This window comes from Rutilus rutilus (genome assembly GCF_951802725.1).
Source record: "Rutilus rutilus genome assembly, chromosome: 8".
NCBI classification, from domain to species: Eukaryota; Metazoa; Chordata; class Actinopteri; order Cypriniformes; family Leuciscidae; genus Rutilus; species Rutilus rutilus.
Genome location: NC_140222.1, coordinates 37,598,688 through 37,621,587, shown reverse-complemented (window position 1 = coordinate 37,621,587; position 22,900 = coordinate 37,598,688). Strand labels below are relative to the sequence as shown.

Here is a 22,900-nt window from a genome sequence, read left to right as displayed (position 1 = left end):
TGGGTAGCCCAGACTTACTGGCACCCACCTCACAGCACTGTTCTGTTATAGCCTCTTTTAGGGGTGGGCGATATGGCAAAAATATCATATCACAATTTCTTTCAGGAAAATCCTGATTTTATCACCAATCTTTATATGTTTTTTTGTTTTTTTTTACTGTTTTCCAAGTAACAGCAGTAGAGGCAAACTAATTTCCCCATTTTAAAAATGTAGCCTTACAAGGTAACAAAATAATGTAATTATAAAATATAATTTAATTATTTTATCTTTGTTATTAAAAAATAAGAACAAAGATACACATTACAAATACACAACATAAAATACAAATTGAATAAACAGTGCTTTATTTTTCAGCCACAGTAGGTGTAGGCTAGGGATGGGCAACTTCGGTCCTGGAGGGCCACTGTCCTATAAAGTTTAGCACCAACCTGCCTGTAACTTTCTAGTAATCCTGAGGACCTCAATTAGCTTGTTCAGGTGTGTTTGATTAGGGTTGAAGCTAAACGCTGTAGGACATTGGCCCTCCAGGGCCGAAGTTGCCCATCCCTTGTGTAGGCCTATTAAATAAACCAATGTAAAAATAAAACACCATATTGTCACGGGTTGGTCCAAGCAAAGAGGATGCAGGATCTAACCGCAGCAGTTTATTCACCAAACAAAAAAAAAAAAAAAAAAAAAAAAAAAACAACAGGGACAAAGAAACATGGATAGAAGAAACCACCATAAACGCAACATCGACAGACCAGGAACAGACTGAAACACAGGGCTTAAATACACAGAACAGATCAGGGAAACAAGACACAGCTGGGACAAATGAACACATAATGACCAATTAACAAGACAACAAGTGACAGGGATTACATCAATAAAACACATGGGCAAACTGGGTGTCATAGGCAAACATAACAGGTGTGTTGGACATCGGCTGCGGCTGGATGTAACCGATCGGCGAGAGTAGCCGCGTGCAGTATTACATCAACGGGTGGGTAGGTGGGCGCCCTGGAGGCTGATGAGGGCGTGGTTTACACAGAGCAGGAAGCCTTCAGGGCAGAGCCATGGCGGTTAATAAATTGCAGCAGCCTGTTTATAATATTAGATTGCTGCCACTCAAGCAGCATGGATTTTTGGGACCTTTTAGGGGGGTCTGAGATCACTTGGTTTGTTCAAGAAACTGCTCTGAGAGCGTTTGGAGGGCTCAAACAAACTAGGTGTGAAAACACCCTACGAAAACACCCGTTAAACATAATTAAGTTTGTCTATTCAGTCTCATGAGACAGCAGTAAGACAACATCTGATATGGGTCGCAGAAACACCTTAGATGATCCCTCTTTAACCACCCTGACCTCAACTTTACTTCCTGACCTGAACTTGTCTTCAACACCATTCCCATGGGCCAGTCATTCGGAAGTGTCAATTCTGAGCGGTATCAACCCAGCTGTTTGACTCATCCTGATGGAAGTCACTTTCTAATCTTCAAGGTTTATGGTGGAGGATCTCTGTGGCTCATCATGACAGTTGAAACAGTCCTTCACATGCACACTGTTTGGACATGAACTCATGTAGCTAGGGCACCCATTTCCTAAAATATGAGTTTTGAAAACATCATCTGATGATAGATTACTCTGATCATCCTTGATTGCATAAACCCTTTGTTTGTTCTGAGGTTCACCTATTAGGTACACATTTACCAGGCAGATCTTTGAGCAGGACTTTCCACTGTTGTGATTTCCAATCAAATAAGGAGCTGGTGAAAAAGGAGCAGGAGTCAGCCTTGTGGAGACCGGTTTCTTCCACGATCTCGACACCTCGGTGTGGGAAAGAATGGCAAGCCCCGACGCGGAGGTTGCGCTCGTGAGGGCAGAAAACTTTCGTCCAGTTTGGATTTGGGACGAACGTCCTGCTTCTCTGCTGGCCAGTCAATGTTTAGTTTGGCAACAGCGCGAGAGACACAACCTCCACCAGTTCCTCATAAGCAGGAGAGTGAGATGGCAAGTCATCACCCTCTGCTTTGATGCTTTCTACATCCAACTCTTTAGAGCTGGATATATGTAGCACCAGTGCCTCACCCGATGTGGAAGGAACCGCAATGCGTGCTCCCTTGAAAGGGAACATCTCGGTTACGTATGTAACCTTAGTTGAGACTCTGTGTCATCCTGTCATAACCATACAACAGTTTAACGAGGAGCTGAGAAAACTTACTTTTGTACAGAATGATAAAAAAAAAAGAGTTTTTGTAATGTACAGTTGAAGAGTTTGGTGATGTTCTTACTCCAAAATGTCATTATTTAATCCATTACTCTCATTTGATGTTTTGCTATGGGCCTTTGCGTTCTTTATGGTGTTTGAGGATTTAAGGCAAACATCAATATTTCAAACAGGTTGCTAGCACTTGTAAAAATGTATTAACATTTTATCCATTCTAAGTAACCGACATCAGCATAGACAATGTTGGGAATTGTCGTCTGTTAATATGTTGGGGGAATATGAGAAAGTTGCTGGATGTTGTGTGAGCACACCATTTCAATCTTTACCTTCAGCTCTACAGCATTCAATAAGCGTGAACAAGAAGTACAGCCATGTAAATTTTGAAGGCAAACAGCTTCAGCGAGTAACAGAAGTAGAGATAAATTAGGTCAAATATTGTGTTAAAGACGTGTTTACTGTGGGCCACCTGCATACAGAAGAAGTTCCATTGTTTTTCCAGATTAAGTACATTCTTAACTTGGACACTTATTGTTATTGGTTATTGTATGGCAAGCTGTTAATTCCTGAATCCTTTTGTCGTCATTATTATTCATACTGTATGAAATATGAGAATGAATGGACTGTCCTCTCACCAGGTGAGGAGGTTGATACCAGGCACTAGATGCCTACAGTGTTGATAACAAATTATTTATTAGCACTAGGTATTCTTGCTGAAGAACAACTGCCCTATGTGCAACACATTATATAGCCTGTTTAATTAGCTGGATATCAATTTATAACAGTACTTTTAATTATAACAATTCCTGATTTGTAAGGATTCTACAGACAATTTCATGTATTCCTGTTACTTTGTTTGAAAGTGTTACTGTTTTAAAGGACTTTTTCATAACTCTGAATATATTTGCTGAGTAATGTCTGATGAGCTTTTAAGTAATTGTCTCGACTCACACCTGCTGCTGTGAGATGATGTAATAATTCTCTTTGTAAAAGAAAGTTTAAAAATAAAATCGGTTAAATCTGCATATCTGTAAGCCAGTTTATTTAAGATATTTTTTTGCGCCCATAGGATCAAAACTTCTTTGCCATTGGGGCGTACCCTGGGAAATATTTTAATAAGGTAAAATTTTCTGCTTTTATTGCAGTATGCACAGTCGTTCCTTGGGGTAAAAAAATTGCCCCTTAAATGGTACAAAGTTATAAGGTACAATTTTGTACTTCACATTAAAAGTACAAAAGGGTACTGTTCAGGGTACCAACCCAGTTACAGCCACTTGTAGCCTAAAAGGTACAATTTTGTTCTTTTTTTTCTGACAGTGTGCCATACTCCCAGCATGCCCGTGATCGACTTGCTTCAGCCTATGAGAAGCTGACATTATTTGTTCACGTGCACTTTTTAGTTTCCTGGTCAATGATGTCACCCGCCTATGACGTTCCGTCACGCCATTGGACTGATTCCATACGTGCTTCACAACACAATCACGCAGAGGCGTTCCCACAGTTCCCACCGTTACATACTTAACAACCCCTATATGTTGACATTTTATTTTCACAAATGTGACCCTGGACCACAAAATCAGTCATATGGGTCAATTTTGTGAAATTGACATTTATACATAATCTGGAAGCTGAACAAATAAGCTTTCCATTGATGTGTGGTTTGTTATATAGGACAATATTTGGCCGAGATACAACTATTTGAAAATCTGGAATCTGAGCGTGCAAAAAAAATCGAAACATTGAGAAAATCACCTTTAAAGTTGTCCATTTATGTTCATGATTGTGCAGCATTCACTCATAAAAATAAACGTTTTATATATTTACGGTAGGAAATTACAAAATATCTTCATGGAACATGATCTTTACTTAATATCCTAATGATTTTTGGCATAAAAGAAAAATCTATAATTTTGAACCATACAATGGATTGTTGACTTTTGCCACAAATATATACCAGTGCGACTTGTGACTGGTTTTGTGATCCAGGGTCAAAAATGTTATTTGACACTTTACTTTACACTTTAGTAGACACAATTGAAAATATGCTGAAATGTTTAGAAAAAAAGTGCAGTTTTGATGATTTGTTGTGATATTAGTAATAAGAGTTTTGAAAATGTACCAATTGCTTGTGAAAATTACGCCAAAGCAATAAAAAAGATCTAAAGAAATATGAAAGTGAACATTCAGATACTTTTCATTAACAAATAAGGTGTTCATAAGCTTTTTAACTTGATCACTTCACGAGATACTGAGCGCAAGCTACTGTAAACCGAAATCTAAAATACATGAAGACAGGAGCAGGGCTTATCTTACCAACCCAACCAATAAAAACTTTAACTATTCCTGTACAAACTTTTGGCAATGACCGCTTAGGTTCAATTACTTGATTTACATGGATTGTAGATACAGCATGCAAACGTTAGTGGCTATAATGCAAAACCTGAAGATGTGAGCCGTGCTTATCTTAACACCCTGACCTATAAAAAAAGCTTCCAACACTCCTGCAGGACAACAGTTTTCTTACAGGTGCTGTTATTCCATAGCGGAAGTCTCCTCGAAAGTCTCCTCAGGTATGGGTTTGCTTTCTCCAGGGTCTATTTTATTTAGAAATGTTGTAACATTGGTTATATACAAGTTAAACATAATTATTTAGTTAAAATTAATACAATTATTTGGCAGTTGCTTGTTATTTTAGGTAATGTGTAAAACTGGTTACACTTTATTTTAATAGTCCACATTCTACTAACTATTAGTAACTTTGCAACTACATGTCACCTCTCATTAGAGTATAGACTGTTAGGTTGGGGTTAGTAGAATAAGTGGACATATAAAGTACTTGAAAAGTTACTTATAGTTACTTATATTTATTTCAATGGTCCCCAAGGGAGTGTTAGAGTGTTAGTGTAAAGTGTTAGCAGATATTAAGCAGAAAGTCCCCTAATACTCCAATGAGTGGTAGTTGATGTAAGCTCGCACTCGATTGGGCCAAAGCCGGCATCCGACCAGCACGGAAGGTCTTTACGTGTTACTGTCTTTCTCGAGGCAAAGTATTTTTTGATTAAATGTAATATGTGGTGTATTTTCTCGTTATTTCATCTGACTCCATAAATTAAAAGGTTTTAATGATATCTGTGCATCATTAAATGTGAGCGAATGTTTGACTATTCCTTTTAACTCTTTAATGAAAATAATGTCAAAGTCAGTTAGAATAATCAAATGTAACAATTTATTATGTCAAGTAAATGTATCATGCCAATTTCATAATCAATTTAAAGATAATCGATACAAAACATCAAATGCTCTGGAATAGAGAGAAGATGCAAACCCAACGGGCTAATCTGAACAGAAAAGGCCCCGAATTCCCTGCTGCATTTCATTATATAGACAAACCTTTCACATGGAAACATTTACTAACAAAATAAATTTGCATTGCACCTTTTGGGGGTGTGTGACCATTATGGTGGTTCATTATAAACGTGGTGTTCATTATAAACGTGGGATTATGAATTATATTGAGAACGTTGTACATAGAAAACATGCCGTAATGTACCCTGAGTGTAAACAGCCGCATTCATCGTGAAGCGTGCAGCAAGCGATTTGCAAAGATTAATATAAATATTAATATAAAGGTTAATAAAACTTTACACTCACTTCTTCTTCTGGAGGTGCAGCAGGAACACGAATAGTTGGTACCGATCCTTTTTTCAGGAACAGCTTCTTAGCAAAACCAGCTTTACTGACCCTCGTTTGTAAAGCAGTCTGGTGTGAAATGATTTGTGCAAACATGAAAGCATGGACGTTGATCGTGGGGAATCCCCGCGAGAGAATCACCGCGTCAATGCTTTGGGAATATTCCATCAAAAAATGTAAATGACTGCTGTGTTCCTTATTACACCCAAGAACAGAATGCCACAATTGCTTAGACGCCATTCTTCTCCAGCATATCAATGCACTATGATGACAGACAGCTCGCTCACGAGCGAGGGCGGGTCTGTGTTGAAACTGCCAACACACATTTCGGTACAATCAACTTGTAAACGTGCATGTACCATTATATGACCCCTTTAAAAACCTTATTACCTTTTGTTTTACTTATTTGGAAATTAGACATTTGTACTAGTCACACTGTGACATTTTTAATGGTACCAAACATGAAAAATACTCTGTGATAATCATTCACATTAAACTATACATTTTCTTGGGTGAATTCAGAGGATCTGAGCCTGAGAGAGAGGGGGTGAGGGGAGAGGGAAAGAGATGTAGATTAGGATAACTCGGAGGTGAGACTTTTGTCTCGATGGTGCACGAGGGCTAGTTCAAATGTTAATTTCCAGAAAGGTCCTTTGTTCTCTCGGGGTCTGGTTCGCTCTTCAACCAGACTGTCCGGCATTTCCTAATTTCTCAATTCTTACATTGACATGTAGTTGCAAAGTTACTTTTCACTAACTCTTTAAAGCAGAGAATCCGCTCTTTGGAAGTTCATTGAAATTTTAATTGAAAAGAAGTTCCCTTTTGAGAGGGATGACGACACTTTGGAGAATTGACATAAAACTATGATTTGACTATCTATAAATATATATATTTAGATAGTAACAATTGGATTTCCATGAGTCATAATTATAATTTGACTAAATGTCTGGATTGCCGCCATATTGGTATTCCCTAGTATTCCCTCACATTACACTGTAAAAAATTTGCTGTAGTTTTGCAGCTGTTTGCCAGTAACTTACTGTAGATTTAAATTTATGTTATTTACTGGCAACAGTTTGTTCAAAGTTAAATGAACATTAAACATTAACAAGTCTTTGTCTTTAAAGAATACAATTATAAAATAATAATCTAATGCAAAGCATTCTGGGAACCAGAAATCTTCATCAACCTTTTTCTGTTTTTTTCCTTCAGATTTTGGTTCCCAGAATGCTTTGCGTGAGGATGTTATTTTAGTTTTATTCTGTAAAGATGACTTGCTAATGTTCAATGTTCATTTAATTTTGAACAAATTGTTGCCAGTAAATAACATCAATTTAAATCTACAGTAAGTTACTGGCAAGTAGCTACCAGTAATACTGTAATTTCTACAGATTTTTCTAACAGTGAGGAAATCATCTGATTTTAATGAGAAAACATTACCTTACGAGTCAGCGTTTTTATCTGAAGTCTCCCTGTACATTCTTACAATGCAAACTTCCTAAACATTTATATTTGTATTTGTTTCAAGTCAGGAATTTCCCCTGCTTATTAAAAGATAGATACTATTACAAACATTATGGATTACATTTTTTAATGCGGCATCTGTAGCCTGTGTTATGCTGGGTACACACCAAAAGATTTTTTACATCTTATAAGATTTTCAAAATGTGACAGACCACAAACATGAGGACAAAAAATCCCAGATTTAAGCGTTTTGCTCCTATAGTGTGTGGTGTGCCATGATGTGACAAAGACAGCACACCACACACAAACAGATTTTCAACCAGAGTCTCAACTATGAACACAGGGAATCTCGCAAAATATCGTGAGACTTCAGAATAAGCATGACGGACAACATGCAGGGAGAAATTGCGATAGTGTTTGGAATGATTTTCACAGAAAATTCACGTGAAAAAACCTACCATTGTATATAACCTTACAGAAATATATTCATTCTTTATTGTCTTTATTTATTCTTTATTGGATTTATTGTCTCTTTAGAAAAAGTTATTTAATCCCTCTATAGAACCTCACTGATCCCTTAACACTCAGCTTCTTCTTTTTTTTATTTTTATTTTTTATCTTTTTTTTATTGATTTTAAGAATTACAATTACAGTCGGGGGGTACAAAGAGTAAAGTAAAGGTTTCTTATTTTTCAAACCCAATTGTGTTTAGGTATTGTAAAATTTCTGCACTTAAAATGAAAAACAAAGGCTTGTTTCCTCGAAATTTATACTTATGAATACTAAATCTTAACATTAAGCTTCCTGCAAGTGTGTGTGTGTGTGTGTGTGTGTGTGTGTGTGTGTGTGTGTGTGTGAATGACCGTGTCTTCCATCATCTCGCTTTCTGATTGGATATTGTTTTGTTTTACGTGATAATCTCCAGAGCGTGCACGCGTTTGTCCTCGGGGTTCCCCCCACACATCAGGATTTCTGACCGTAAATATTAAACATGTTTAATATTTACGATTCGCGATCGGAGCGGCTCCGACGTTCTTCCGAGCAGGTTCGGACACTCTTAACACACCTCACACCAAGGGAAAATCTGATAAGATAATCTGTTGAACCATCAAGATAATCGGGACATAGCTAGGATTGTCGGAAGGGGGGAAATCGGCCCAAAATCAGCCCGATTATCTTTTGGTGTGTACCCAGCATTACTGCAATTATGTCAGCAACAAGGGTGATGAATATTGCATTGTTTGGTATTAAATTAACTGATTGTTAAAAGTACTAAATTGAAAGTAGATCATACTGTTGTGTTTCGGTGATTAGACCAAATGTTCTCATTACGTATTACAATAATCTTGTGTTTGAAACAATTATTATGCTGACTGAAATGTGTATAACTGTAATGAAAGCATGAGATCAGGTTTTGAAAGAATGACTATCTGCGTTACAACTGTGATCAGTTTGGATTTTTGTACTAAGAGTTTTGAAAATGTACACTTTACTTGTGAAAATAATATACCAAAGCATATAATCTTTATTTAACTGCCCAGTGGCTTCAGTGCTGGAGTTCCTTCAGGACCGTTTTTCTGTAGGTCTTTCCCCCACCATGCTTAAGATTGACGTGGCGGCCATAGCTGCCCTCCACGCACCACTAAGCTATGGGTCTTTGGGGAGACACCACTTGGTTATTCGTTTCCTGCGTGGCGTTTTGAGGACGGGGGCTGCATCTTATGAGAAGGTCCTGGCCTGGGATTTGACCATGTGTTGTGTCTTACATTAGTATTAACCCTCTGGGGAGCAGGCTGTTTTTGGAGTCCTTGAAATGTTCTGACATGCCTTGACATTTGTGCTTTTTTCAGTTATTTATAAAGACGTTAATGGCAAAGGTGTAAATTCACTTTATATAGCACAAACCGGGCTACCATAATATGCGAGCAACGTGTATGTAAATGTTTGTCTTTTTAAGAGAATAATGTTTATGCGTGGTTATTGGAAAAAAATAAAATGAAAGTTGCTGAATTAAAACCACAAAAAACATATTAAATATGTGCCACAAGACTTTTGACTAATGGATGTTGTCCCTTTGAGTTCTAGCTTCAAAATTATGTTAAAATAGTCTTGCTTTATAAAAGAAAAAAAAAATTGATTTAAATGGTGTAAAACAGGTTTTGCTTGGAAAGCCAATATGCGAGGGGGAGGAGTAGTTTACATCTTAGATTTCAATGTCCCACCCACTCTGCATAATGACTGCATAATTAGCCATTCATTCAGGTGTGACACTGACTGAGCCACAATGCAAGGACAAAAGATGTATTTAGAAGAAGACTTATATTGACCATTTAAGATTTCGCTTACATCTATCTTGTAAATATGTTTTGCTATTTTATTAAAAATGTTACAATTACAAGAATAATTACAATTTCAACAATATTTCAAGTGTACTCTTTCTTTGTAAAAAAGAAAAAGAAAAAAGATTATAGGCCTACATTTTATCATATGTATTCATTAGTTTGAATATAGACAATTGCTAAACAAAAGCTTATTTGATGTGGCAGTATATTCTACAGTAGCCTAAAAACTGTACCCAAATCTAGTCAACAAGTGACTGACTGTAACGTCGTTTTTATGAAATATTAGGGCATATAAATGCTAATTTGCAGTTTAATACGTTGCTTATACAAATACATTTTATTTCATTTTATTTCAACATATTCCAGTCGATTTTTACTCATCTCAGTAGGCTATAGCAAAGCAGTTTATTCTTTCACACACAGACGCGCGATTCATATTTAGGCTAAACAGTCTTTACAAATATGTCCCCTTCATTCATCTCACAGAAAGGCGAGTCATATTATAGAAATGCGATTCATCTTTTTGCGGTTTACATAGGCCTACACAAACGTTATTCCATAACGTTATTCCACACGTGAGAAAAGAAAACAGCCTACCTCACTCCTCAGCGGAATCTGCTCCTCATATCAGGATATATTGCTCCTCATATCAGCAACATCTTTTCTCCATAAGGTAGGCTATATTATGCCTCACTCGATCGCGACGCGCTTTGTTTACAGCTGATGTGGGCGTTTCACAGGTCTGAAATAGTTCTCAGAATTTGCGTTTGAATAGCACGCGCTCTCCGGGGAGTGGTCACATTACTGTGAATTAGCTCGTAATGAGCTCGACTGGAGTCGCTCTCTTTTTATACAGATTACAGAAGCTGAGAATATTTGTTTTTTATATAAATGACTTAATTTAAAAGATGCAATCTCAAGCTTTATGCCCGTGGGTCTGTTTGCCTGTTTGACTGAATTTTCGCGGAGTTATAGATCATTTTCGAACGCGTTTCAAATGGGAGTTTACTGACAGAGAGAAGGCAGAAATCGCATCATGTTAATTTTTCTTTATTTGTCAAAAAGCAAAACACTTTATTAGTATTATGAGTATACAGAAAAAAAATAGAAACTGAACAGGATCGATTGATGTATTACACGAAAATGAAAGATCAAAATTAACAGAGCATTTAGTGTTTATTTTCATTGCAAAAAAAAAAAAAACGAGCAAAACGCGCGGGCGCGTTTCTGGTCCCCAGAGGGTTAATAAAAGAAAAAGCAGCAGTAACAAACCTGCAGTAGCTCAACTCTCCATCTTTTTATTCTACTCCTTTCCCCCCAACACTCCAGGATAGTAGCGACCCCTAGTGGGCAGAGCATATAAACCCAGCCTAACATTTTAAGCCAACACAACATTATGGTTCTGGAAGGGCTGTCCCTGGCTCCCTTCAAACCAATTGACTTTAGCTCTTTTTGGAAATATCATGCTCAAAATGGCATTCCTTTTGGCAATTACCCTCCCTAAAGAGAGTAGGAGATTTACAGGCCCTGTCAGTTGCCCTCTCCTGCTTGGAGTTTGCCCCAGGTGGGGTCAAATCCTTCTTACACCTGAGACTGGGAAATGTGCCTAAAGTACTAACTAATATAGCTATAGTTTTTCAGGCTTTCCCTGCTCCTCAACATGTGACAGCAGACCAAGAGAGGCTTCACTTACCTTGCCCTGTGAGGGCTCTTAAGATGTATGTCCTCAGACAGATTTTCCCAGTGGAGAAAGTCTGACCAACTTCTGCTTCGGATCACCCAAAAAGGAGTCCCCAGCTTCCAAACATATGATCAGTAGGTGGATCGTCGAGGCAATCTCTACAGTTTATGAGGTATACGGGTTGCCTTCACCTCTTCTGGTTAGAGCTCAATCTTTGAGGGGTATGGCGACCTTGATGGAGGCCTCTCTCCAAGAGGTGTGCGATGCTGCGGGTTGGGCCTCCCCGCACACAAGTTTTTTGTTTTTTGTTTAGACTTGCCTTCCTAGACCTAGAGCTCAAATTCTGTCGGCCTGAGATGATCTGTTCAGTTTCATTCTGAGACCGAGGGTGCTTTCACACTGGCAGTTTGAAACGGGATACAGTTTGCATGAAAAAAAGCTGATGTGAAAGCTGTCCTGCAGACCCGGGCACGCACCAGGGAACCGAAAACGAGACTACCTGAAGGAGGTGGTCTGAGTTCGGTTTTACTTGAACTGTGGCACAATGCAAGTGAATGTGAAAGGCGGGAACAATCACACTCATACTCGGACTGCAGCAAATGTTCCCAGTGTGAAAGCCCTCTGGGAAGGTGGTTTATATAAGGTGGGAAACATTCAAATTAATCCCTAGGGTTAAGAAAAGGGTTACATATATATTTCGAAAGGTCAAATGTAGTTAAATGCTATTTGACCTTGTAATTGTTAGATGCTATTTATACTTAATGCAAATAGTGGCAGATATATTTGCATCCTCGGTTTATTGTAATACATTTTAAAACAGTATGCAATAATAACACATTCTGTGTATTTGATTATATTGATTAAAATCATAAATGGGTTCTGCTTACTTGTAGGCTACCTCCCCTACACCTATTATATATATATATATATAATTTGAATGGATTATAATTAATTATATATATTTTAATTATTTAATTATTATTTAATTATTTTAATGAACACTAAGTGTTAATTGTTTATTTATTCTAAGAAATGTTCATTTCCGGGGTGAGGGAAATGTCTTTCTTACTACACAGTACTGCTCAGAATAGGTAGTCAAAATCTAAAAATCGTAAATTAAACTTTATTTTAAGCAGAGAATCAGAACCAAACATGTATTTTACACAAGTTTATTAACTAAATCACTAACACACCTAGTCTAAACATACTGTATACAGATTCGCACAATCACACATACAAGGGTAAAATGAAAAGTGACAGGATGAAAGCGTAAACAGGGAATGAAGCTATGGAAAAGATTAATCTAACTATGAAAAAAGAACCATCAGCTTTTTATTTTCAGAGCACCTCATTAAATGTATAACCTGCATGGCCTTTGCAGTGAAAGCAAGAAATTCCTGAAGAAGGATTTTGATGGTCCAATGAGATTTCTTCTGCGCTGAATGAGGAAATGACAATGAACTTGAATAGTTTGTTTGACTCTGTTCTGGTTCAAGGTTTTCTCTCTCCATGAGCACATGGCTTGAGTTCAGATTGTGGCCTACTCTATTGGAACCATAGATCCCAGAGTGAGTTTAAAGATTATTTGTTAAATATAACAAATTGTGTCTGGTTTATCTCAGTCGTTACAAGTTGCATATAAAGTACTGTAGAAGTAAAAGCTGAATTTAATAGCAACAATGTATGTGTCATAAACAGAACCCAAGATATGTGAATCTTTTTTCTCTGCAACTTTTGACAACAAATTGTTCACCATTGTCTTGTCCCCAAGTCGAAACAATGCTACATGGTGGAATGCCAAGAACAGGTCTGCAGATTATTTCAAGAGAAAACAGTTAGACTAGGAAATATTACTTGTGTCTTGTATCCTGTCAAGGGATTATTTTGTCTTACCAAATACCCATGTGTCTCTCTTATAGGTCTGTGAGAAGATGATGTTCTATTGGTGTACTCTAGTGCTGTTGACTCTGGTCCCAGTGGTTACAGGTGACAATGCTGGAGTTAAAGTCAAACTAACTCAGAATGGACTTGATTATGGTAAGTGTGAGCAAAATATAACTGTGTTTTTTTTCTTTTTAAATGAAACTTGTTCACATTCAAGTGTCGCTAAAAAATTTTTTCTCTGTTCTTTCTTTTGATATATTTCATAGTCCCCAAAATATTCTGGGGACTATGAATCTTTTTTGAAAATATCAAAAATGCTGCTGCTGGCTGGCAACTAAAAAAACAACAACAAAAAAACACTGGTGGTGATTGGCATGGGGTACTTTCCATAAGATCATCTCTCAATGCAAATCAAACTAGCTATTAGGCTAACTGAAATAAAACCATGCCAATCTCTAGGTATGGTGACGGCTATGTGATGATGTGGGGCTATTTTAATTCCAAAGGCCAAGGGAACTTTATCAGGATGCATAGTATCCTAAAAAAATTTTTTTTTAAATACATAAAAATAAAAATCTGCCTGCCTCTATGGGAATTTAACATAGGGGTGTCCAAACTTATGCACCCTGTATTTTAAGGAAGAATATTTATTTATTTACGACACATTATTCATTCACAAAGAAAATTGGTGTCAAAGGTTGGATTTTTCCTAATTTTTTAAATTAAGGCATTAAGTTCAGTTTCCAAAAGATGATTTTTTATTCCTCTTTTTAGTCAACTTTAGTATGGGTGTCTAAACTTATGCATAGCACTGTACATCTCACAGTTTTAAGCGCAATACAGAGGGAAAGCCACTCTGTACTATTGTACAACATATAAGAACTGGGAATGCAAGAAGCAATACTGCCCAAACTTCTAAATAACCAATATACAAATTCATAACACTGTGAGGATCACAGGTGAAGAAGTGGGATGCGAGCTGTGGAATAGCCCACCTTCTTCATATACATCTCACAGCTTTAAGCACAATAAAAAGGGAAATCTACTCTGTCCTATTGCGCAACAGATTATAAGAAGAAGTAATACTGCCCAGGAAGCTAGGAAGCGCGGTTCATTACGTCCAACAACTCCCCATTTGCGGGTGACGAGGAGGAGACGGATTGCGATGTAGCGTCCACCTCGACTCCTGTCACATCTAGCTCCTCAGAGCTAGACCGCCAGTGTAACATACTCTCCGCCGGATTGGAAGAAGACAGAGACCGGGCTTCCAGATTCGGCTCGAAAGCAGCAGAACTGGCGACCAAGGGTTGGGAAAGGGAAAGACCAATCTCAAGCTTGTCAGCCAGATCCAACTGCGAACTCGACGAGTGTAGACAGCACTCTGCCTTGGCAGCAGCAGGTCCAGCAGTGCTGGGCACAGACACTTACAGTAAACCAGGGGTGCCCAACCCTGCTCCTGCCGATCGACTGTCCTGCACAGTTCATCTCCAACCCTAATCAAACACACCTGCCTTTAATTTTCATGTTATCCTGAAGACCTTAATTGGTTGCTTCAGGTGTGTTTGATTAGGGTTGGAGATAAACTCTGCAGGACAGTCGATCGGCAGGAGCAGGATTGGGCACCCCTGCAGTAAACTGTCAAATATCTAACTGCCATTTTGTCAGGCAAACTCAATTTAAAATGATCTATTATAGGAAACAGTTATTTTAGTACTTTAATATTTTAATACTATTATAGTTTTTTATTAATATTTTGAATTAGTATTTTTTTTTTTATATTTTATACATTATATGTAAAAATTGTATTAAAATTTTAGTTAAAATTGTAGTAATTTTGTTGTATTGTGTGCCTTTAAAAAAAATATATGTCTATAAACTTTTTAGTACTAAACTAAATAAAATGAAAAATGTTGCCTTGGCAACTAAGTGAAATAATGTTTTCATAATTTTTTTGTTTTGTTTTACTGGTCGGAAGTGTAAATCCTGGTTGCAATCATTAATTAAAGTCGTCTAAATATTATTATTATTATTATTATTATTATTATTTATCTATTTTAAATCAGGACCATATGATGTTCGTCCAATCATTGCATTCGGTTCCTAAGTATAGTAATTGCATGGTTTGATTTGGTTTTGGTGGATTGTGTTACTGTTCTGACCTATTCAGCTTACATGATTTATTAGGGGCCAAGCACCAAAAAAGTGTGAAGGCACCTATTGTATCTGTTCCCGTTCTTATTATTAGGGGCCAAGCACCAAAGGTGCGGAGAAACCTATTGTATCTGTTCCCGTTCTTATTTTTCTTCTTCTTCTTCTTCTTCTTCTTCCGCTCTTGGAATCTATGGCAGCCCATACAACCGCTTGCGGGAAAGTTATGAAATTTGGCACACTGATAGAGGACAGTCTGATCTATCAGCATAGCAATTTTGGAGTCTCAAACTCAATCCCTCTAGCGCCACCATCTGTCCAAAGTTGCACTCATGTTAATGTTAATAACTTTTGAACCGTGAGGCCTATCAACAAAATTGTTCCCTCCGATTCCTTAGCTCAAGTCGATTCGATTGCACCCTCATGGAAATGTTCCGTCATGGAAAATTTTCCGCCATTTTGAATTTTCTGAAAAACCTACTTTTTCGGACTCCTCCTAGGCCCTTGCTCCGATTTTCACGAAAATTGAACCAGATCATCTCCAGACCATGCCGACAAAAAAATTAATTTCAAGTTGAATTCAAGTTGATTCGTCAAACCGTTTTCGATAAACGCACTAACAAATTTTATATAGCGCTTGCGAAAACAGACGTAAGGCTGTATCTCCGCAACGCTTTATCGGATTCAGACCAAACTTGGTACATGTCATCACAAGCATGACCTGAGGCTACTTGCTGGCTTTTATGTTACATAGGAAACAGAATACCATGCACGTTTGGAATGACACGAGGCTGAATAAATAATCACTAATTTATTTTTGGGGAACTATTATTTTAAAAGTGAAGAAAAGTAATGCTGTGAAATATTACAATAATTCAAAATTATTACCAAAAACAGTTTCCAAAAAAATACCAAATACTTAAATTCCCAAGCCTTGTCTTTTTTAATTTATTTTTATTTTGTTAACTATATAGTCTTAAACATATTTTTGGAAGGACGCACTTTCTTGCCATAATCACCAAAGAAATAACCAATGAAATGTAGAATTGCAGGACAAGACTGTCCCAGACATGTTAACTGCAATTACCTGTAAGTCAATGCAGATACATATGGAAAATAGAAAGGGAGAGCAGGAGAAAGTGTCACAGGGACTAGAGTGTCATTGACAGACCATATAAAAGACATTATGCCTGTCTTAATTCACATGCTGTTTGTCAATAAAGAGCACCGGGGCAAATCTCAATGCTTCTGCAGCTTACGATGTCAAAAGCAGTTCCTATCAAATTTTATTCAAATGCAAATTAAGAGTAGAGCAAATGCTTCTTTTAACCAAAATCAGCCATATTTTGTTTAAATTTGAGGATATTATGGATATTCTATTTGTAGTTTGGTCAAGTGAGCGCTTATGAAGCACTATTGATTAGTCCCCCATGATGAGCAGATCCCATATAAAAGACTGGGAGATATACAGCTATAGCAGGAGCAAACTTGGTCCTGGAGGGCTACTGTCCAGCAGAGTTCGTCTCCAACCCCATTTTAACACAGCTGAAGCAGCTAATCAAGGTCTTATGCTACGTGTGTTGAGGCAAGTTGGAAATAAATTCTGCTGGACCGAGTATGGACACCCCTGAGCTAAAGCATTTCAGGAACATGATACAAAGCAAACCAAGAATGGATCAGGTACAGAAGATTATTTTAAAGCAAATGTTCACCCAAATGGCAACTTCTGTTATTATTTACTCACCCTCATCCCATACCATTTTTTTCTGTAGAACACAGATTTCAAACAATAAAACACCATAAATGTACCCTACAAGAAGACCATGTAATAACTCTATGTGAGGAACAGACAGAAATCTAACTTATTACTGATAACTGTACCGTCAAAATTCTGAAATGTATTTAGAGTTACAAGATAATAAAATATATATATTTATAGTAATTGGATTCCTGAAGAAGAGTCTTTAAGTTTGTTTTCTACACTTTAACGGCATCTTTGCATTTGTCATCAAACCATTGAAGCTGTCTGCATTTTGAATTTGAAGACGTTCTTGCAACTGTATTATTAGCAATGGATAGAAGCAAGTTTTTAATTGCATATGAATGATCTCTGTTTTTAATTTACCTTTTTTGGTATACGTGATTAATGGTTATAATAATTAGAAAATAGTCAATTCCACTGCAGTCATGCCATGAGAGGTCTAAGAATATCCAAGGTTGACAGATTGCTAAATCAGTTGCTTGCGTTGCTACGTGTGTCTATATTGTCTTAATGCATGATGAGGGGGAGAGTTTGTAAGGGTGGATTTCAAGCAGCAAGACTGCCGAATGACTAAAGAAACGTTTTCAGCAGATGGTAGAAAACTGTACCTTTCTTATAACACCCACTGCTACTTATAACAAACGACAGAAATAAGCGCAGTTACAATAGCTTAATATGTGGGAGAGTGTTGCTATAGAGAGTGACAAAATTGTATTGCAATAGGTAGCACTTCAAAGTCAATACGATACAATAATATATGGTTATACTTAAAATAGTAACAAAATAGATGTTTGAGATGATAAAAACTTATAGCATTAATTGTACCCAGCATAATGAATATGAGCATTGAGAATAGCTGGATGGCTGAAACGTTTGCTCTTGCTCTATTAAAATAATTGATTCTTTTTGCTAAAGACTTTGTCTAGTTTTTCAGAGTGCGAACCATTTACAGTCTCTTCCAGCATATATGTAAAATGTTACCTGAGGGAGAGAGAGAGAGAGAGAGATTTTTTTTATCTGATTTAAAAAAAAAAAAAATTATTTACAAAATCACATCAATTCTTTTTTTTTTTTTAATTATCATCTCCTAAAAAAACTCCAAGATATTTCAAACCCTACCTATTCCAACGCAGACCTTCAGGAAGAATGGGTTTACCTGCATTCCAATCCCCTAATAAAAACGCTTAATATTTTTTTTACAATTTACTTTTGCTGAAGACCATTTTCCAAAGTCCTCTATCAATCTAAATAAAACATGTATGTCACTTTGTTTATTAATCATAATTACAGGTGCTGGTCATAAAATTAGAATATCATCAAAAAGTTGATTTATTTCAAGAATTCAACTTAACAGGTGAAACTAATATATTATATAGACTCATTACATGCAAAGTGAGATATTTCAAGCCTTTATTTGTTATAATTTTGATGATTATGGCTTACAGTTTATGAAACCCACGAAATCAAAATCCCAGAAAATTTGAATATTACATGAAATCACACAGTAATTACACAGTGATACCATGGTCATTGAACCAGGTTTTGGTTCTTTTGGCAGTGTGGGCAGGTGCAAATCCTGATATTAAATAATTTGGAAACCTGTATAATATCTCTAATTAAGGAAATAATTTAAGGAAATATTGTCAAAAATGTTACTGTTTGGTACGCATTAAGATTGATCTAGATGGATCACCTGTCCTATTACTTTAGTCAATCTATTAGCTAAAGTTTTAGAAAGTAATTTATAATCACTGCACAGAAGTGATACCGGCCTCCAGTTCTTAATCTCAGTGAGATCTCTTTTTTTTGGAAGAAGAGTAACCACTGCCCTATCTTGCACCCAGCACAATTGACTTTGTACACCGACACATGTATCTTTCCTATTTTGCACCCGCGCACAGCGGACTTTTCCCTCCACAGACACACATCGGTAAATTAGGAAATGAACTTGCGCTCCCGGGGACGGTTCAGCGCAAAGAGGAGGCGTGTTCCGGCGCAAACGTTCCCTGGTGTTATTTTGCAGGTTTAGAAAACAATTCCGCCACTGACTTTAGACTAGGTTTTTCCTGGTCATGTTATGTAATTTTCCGCATTGCGCATGTTATTCATAAGCTATTTTAAGGGCGCATGCTTGGCCATAATCAATGTAGCGTGTGCACAACGCGCATACACTTTGATTCTCTCATCTACACACAGACACAGTTGTTCTCATTTTTAGAAAACCACACATTATTACAAGGAAAAATATTAACACACGAGGGAAATCATTGTTGTGTCCATGTGAAAAAATAGGCATAAATCTAGCTTACACATTTACCCAAATTATTATATGCCTGTTTAGCCGAAGTTTTTTTGGGTGGGTTTCTTCCATCCCATTCAATGTCACTTCTCTGTGTTTTACGGCCCTGACGAGAGCGTTGCTCTCCTTGGCTGTGAACCGCTCCTGGCGTGCGTCTGGCAAATCCACCGTTATAATAGCAATCCGCCATGGAACAAGCGCGCCTGCTCTTAAAGGGAATGTGAGATGATGCTCTGATTGGTTTACTTCACGTTACGCTCAAACCACACATATGAGTAATGAAGCTACTTCAGACCAACCCATTTTAGATTTGCGTCGGGTGCAAGAGTCATTTATCCCGCCGGTATAATAGCAACAGCGCCCGAGATCCGCCCACAAAGATACTTGCGTTTCGCGCTTGATACTTGCATTTCAGATCGTTAAAATAGGGCCCCATATCTTGGAGTGCTTTATAGAGCTCTCCCAGAGATAGGCCACATTCCAGCTCTGTTCTCTTCTAAGATCTTGGGTAGATCCTTTAAGAAAGGAGATTTTTCCCTCTTTTCTGGTTCAAGTTCACTTTTGTAAAGTGCTTTATGCTCTAACAGCTCTTTAAGTTCAGCTTTTTTCTTTAAAAGGGTTTCCATAAAATTACTATCATTTGAGGTTTGAGACAACTTTTGTAAATCCATCAAATCTTTTTAAAGCATTTCTAAAGAACGATTCAATTCTTTTGTGACATTTTGAGTATGTTGTTGCGTAAACTGTTTTACCATAATCCCACCATTGTTGTATAGATTTAAAAGAAGATTTCTCCTCCTTAAAAACCTTCCAAATTTTTTTCAACGATTAAGTAAATAATTTATCATTTAAAAGACTCATATTAAAATGCCAATATGCACTTTTACATTTCACTGAATTTAAGCCATATTATAATCAGTAAAAGACAACGGTGTGATAAAAGATTTGTTAAACATTCAAATGATGTTTAAAAACATAAAATCTATCTAACATTGCAAATGATATATAATTATCGCGTACATGAGCCCATGTCTATTGCTTTTCATTACCATTCATAACTCTCCAAATGTCACATAAATCATATTTCTCAATCAAATGAATTAAACATTTGCGCAAAGTCATATGAGGTTCAACATGATTCCTGTCTATATCCAGTTCAGTGCAATTAAAATCACCAGCCACAAATAGAAAATCTATAGTACAACAATTTTTAATCATTGAACAAAGAGTATCTAAAAACAGTAACCTTTCTATAGGTGCCGTTGGAGTATAAAATCAAACAAAAACAAACACAAAATTTTCATAAAAACAGCTCTGACTTTTAACATTCTAACCTTTCACAATTAAATCTACATCATATGAGATCGCCGGTTTAAAATTAAAAATAATGACTTAATACAGATATTCCACTAAATTCCTTCGTCCAGTCAACCACATTATCTACTATGAGTTTCTTGTAAAAAAAAAAGCTGTCTATGTTCTTCTGTACCATTTCTTAAAAAATCTGTGCTCTTTTTTTTTAATTCCTTGCACCGCAATATGTACTTCACTCATAATGAAGAAAAAGAAAAATAACAACCACAACTTACCACACAAAAAGAAAAGAAATATTATTTTTCTTCATCTTATACAGCATCATTATCAAGGATGTTGTTTGTATTCCTCACAATTTTCTTCAACCACTTCTTTGTTCTAGGAATCACTAGCCATCCAACTTTTTGCTCGATCAAACAAATCTTTTCAAGACAGGAAAATATTCTTTCCCTCTTACACCCCTTTTATTTTTTGTTGCCCTGAGGAACAATGGTCCTCAAGACCATAACTGCGATCAGTAGTTTCACCTTGCAAAAAACGTATACTGCATTCAGACGAGTCACTGTCACTTCCCGTATCTTGCATTTCCTCATTTTGTAGTTCAACAGTCTTGCTTATTTTAGCATCTAGCCTATTTCATCTTTCTTTTTTGAGGAGTCTTGAAAAAAACATTGCTCTTGTTCTGATGTTAACTGTGCTTCTTCACTTACTACACTAAACTGATTCTCCTCATCGTTTGCACCTTCCTATTTGCACCACCTTTACCTTCTGAAGAGGAAGCCATTTATTAAATGTCCTGTATTAACACATCCAAAGCATTTGACTTTTTCAGTAGTCACGTAAATAGCATAGCTAAAATCGTCAATTCGAAAATTCTGTGTCAGATCTAGATCCACATCGTCCAGAATCATGTATACGAACCATCTAAAAGAAACAATATGTTTCAATAAAGGCGACTCGCTACTAATTGGAATCTTTTTTATTGGGGACACCAACTTTCCATAACGTGTCAAAGCTTGCGTTAGAAATCCATCACTAACAAAAGGTGGTACGTTAGATAGAATAACCTTTTTCGCTGATAAGGAAAGTGGGAGAACTGAAATAAATTTGCCATCAATAACAATTCCCCGTTCTACCAACTCATTCGCCTTGTCTACACTATCCAGAAAAAACACTGTTGCATTGTTCATTCTAGAAGCGGACGAAAGGCTAGCGTATCCCACCACTTCCCCAACGACCAAACAACATTCTTCAACACTCATGTTGAATGTTTTTGTTCATTTCAGTAAAAGCAAATGACTTTGTTAATTTTCAGATATCTTGGGATTATTTTCAATCCTACAAATTAGACTCTCCAAGAATCCCAGATGGAGAATTGCAGAGATTAAAAAATAATAATCAAAGAACCCCTTCATCACCACATGTTGTTTGGGAAGGTTTCAAGAAAAATCCTCCTCGCTCATCCGAAAACAAACTCCAGCATATTCAGTTGTCAGACAAGACTGGAACTTCAAATGGGATGAGGTTCTATGGTCAGATGAAACAGATAGCTTTTTTGCAGCAAAGCCACCAGATGTGTTTGGTGCACACAGGGATAAAAAGTACCCCATGCCCACGGTTAAATAAACTGCAGGATCTTTAATGTTGTGGGCCTATTTTTTTTGCTGGATGTCCTGGACATCTTGTTCAGAGACATGGTATCATGGATTCCATCAAATACCAACAGATAAAAAATCAAAACCTGATGGCCTCTGGGAAGGGGACACAGAGTCAGGACAGCAACAGGACATCCAAGGTTTATTTAAGAAGAAACCATGTCAGAGACAGATTTCATGCAGAGAATGTTCGCCCACACACACACACACACACACTATTCAATGTTTGTGTTGAGAATGCAGCATGTTAAATGACTAATTAATGCCTATGTGATGTTTTTTATTTATTAGAACAAAGCTGTGGTCCGATCCATGCAAAATACAAAATGATTTTCAGGCTCTTGTGCAGTGCCACATTTAATACCATCTATATTAGGGCACTGGGCATTGCAAAGGTTTTTTTTTAATAAGTATTTATTTCCAGTTGAATTTTCTGATTTCCCATGGGCCCCCCCAGAC

At 36.9% G+C, this 22,900-nt stretch overlaps 1 protein-coding gene and 1 long non-coding RNA gene across 2 annotated transcripts in view; both read left to right on the top strand.

The window, feature by feature from the left end:
- LOC311295372 overlaps positions 1-22,900 on the top strand; it is a 383,037-nt gene that overhangs the window by 7,986 nt on the left and 352,151 nt on the right. The window lies entirely within an intron of this gene.
- Positions 4,709-22,900, top strand: part of LOC311295353 (bactericidal permeability-increasing protein-like) — a 43,569-nt gene continuing 25,377 nt past the window's right edge. The window contains exons 1-2 of the mRNA XM_084416692.1: positions 4,709-4,772; positions 13,299-13,416. Coding sequence (XP_084272818.1) covers positions 13,311-13,416 — 106 coding nt within the window. The 5' untranslated portion in view covers positions 4,709-4,772; positions 13,299-13,310. The remainder of the gene's footprint in view (positions 4,773-13,298; positions 13,417-22,900) is intronic.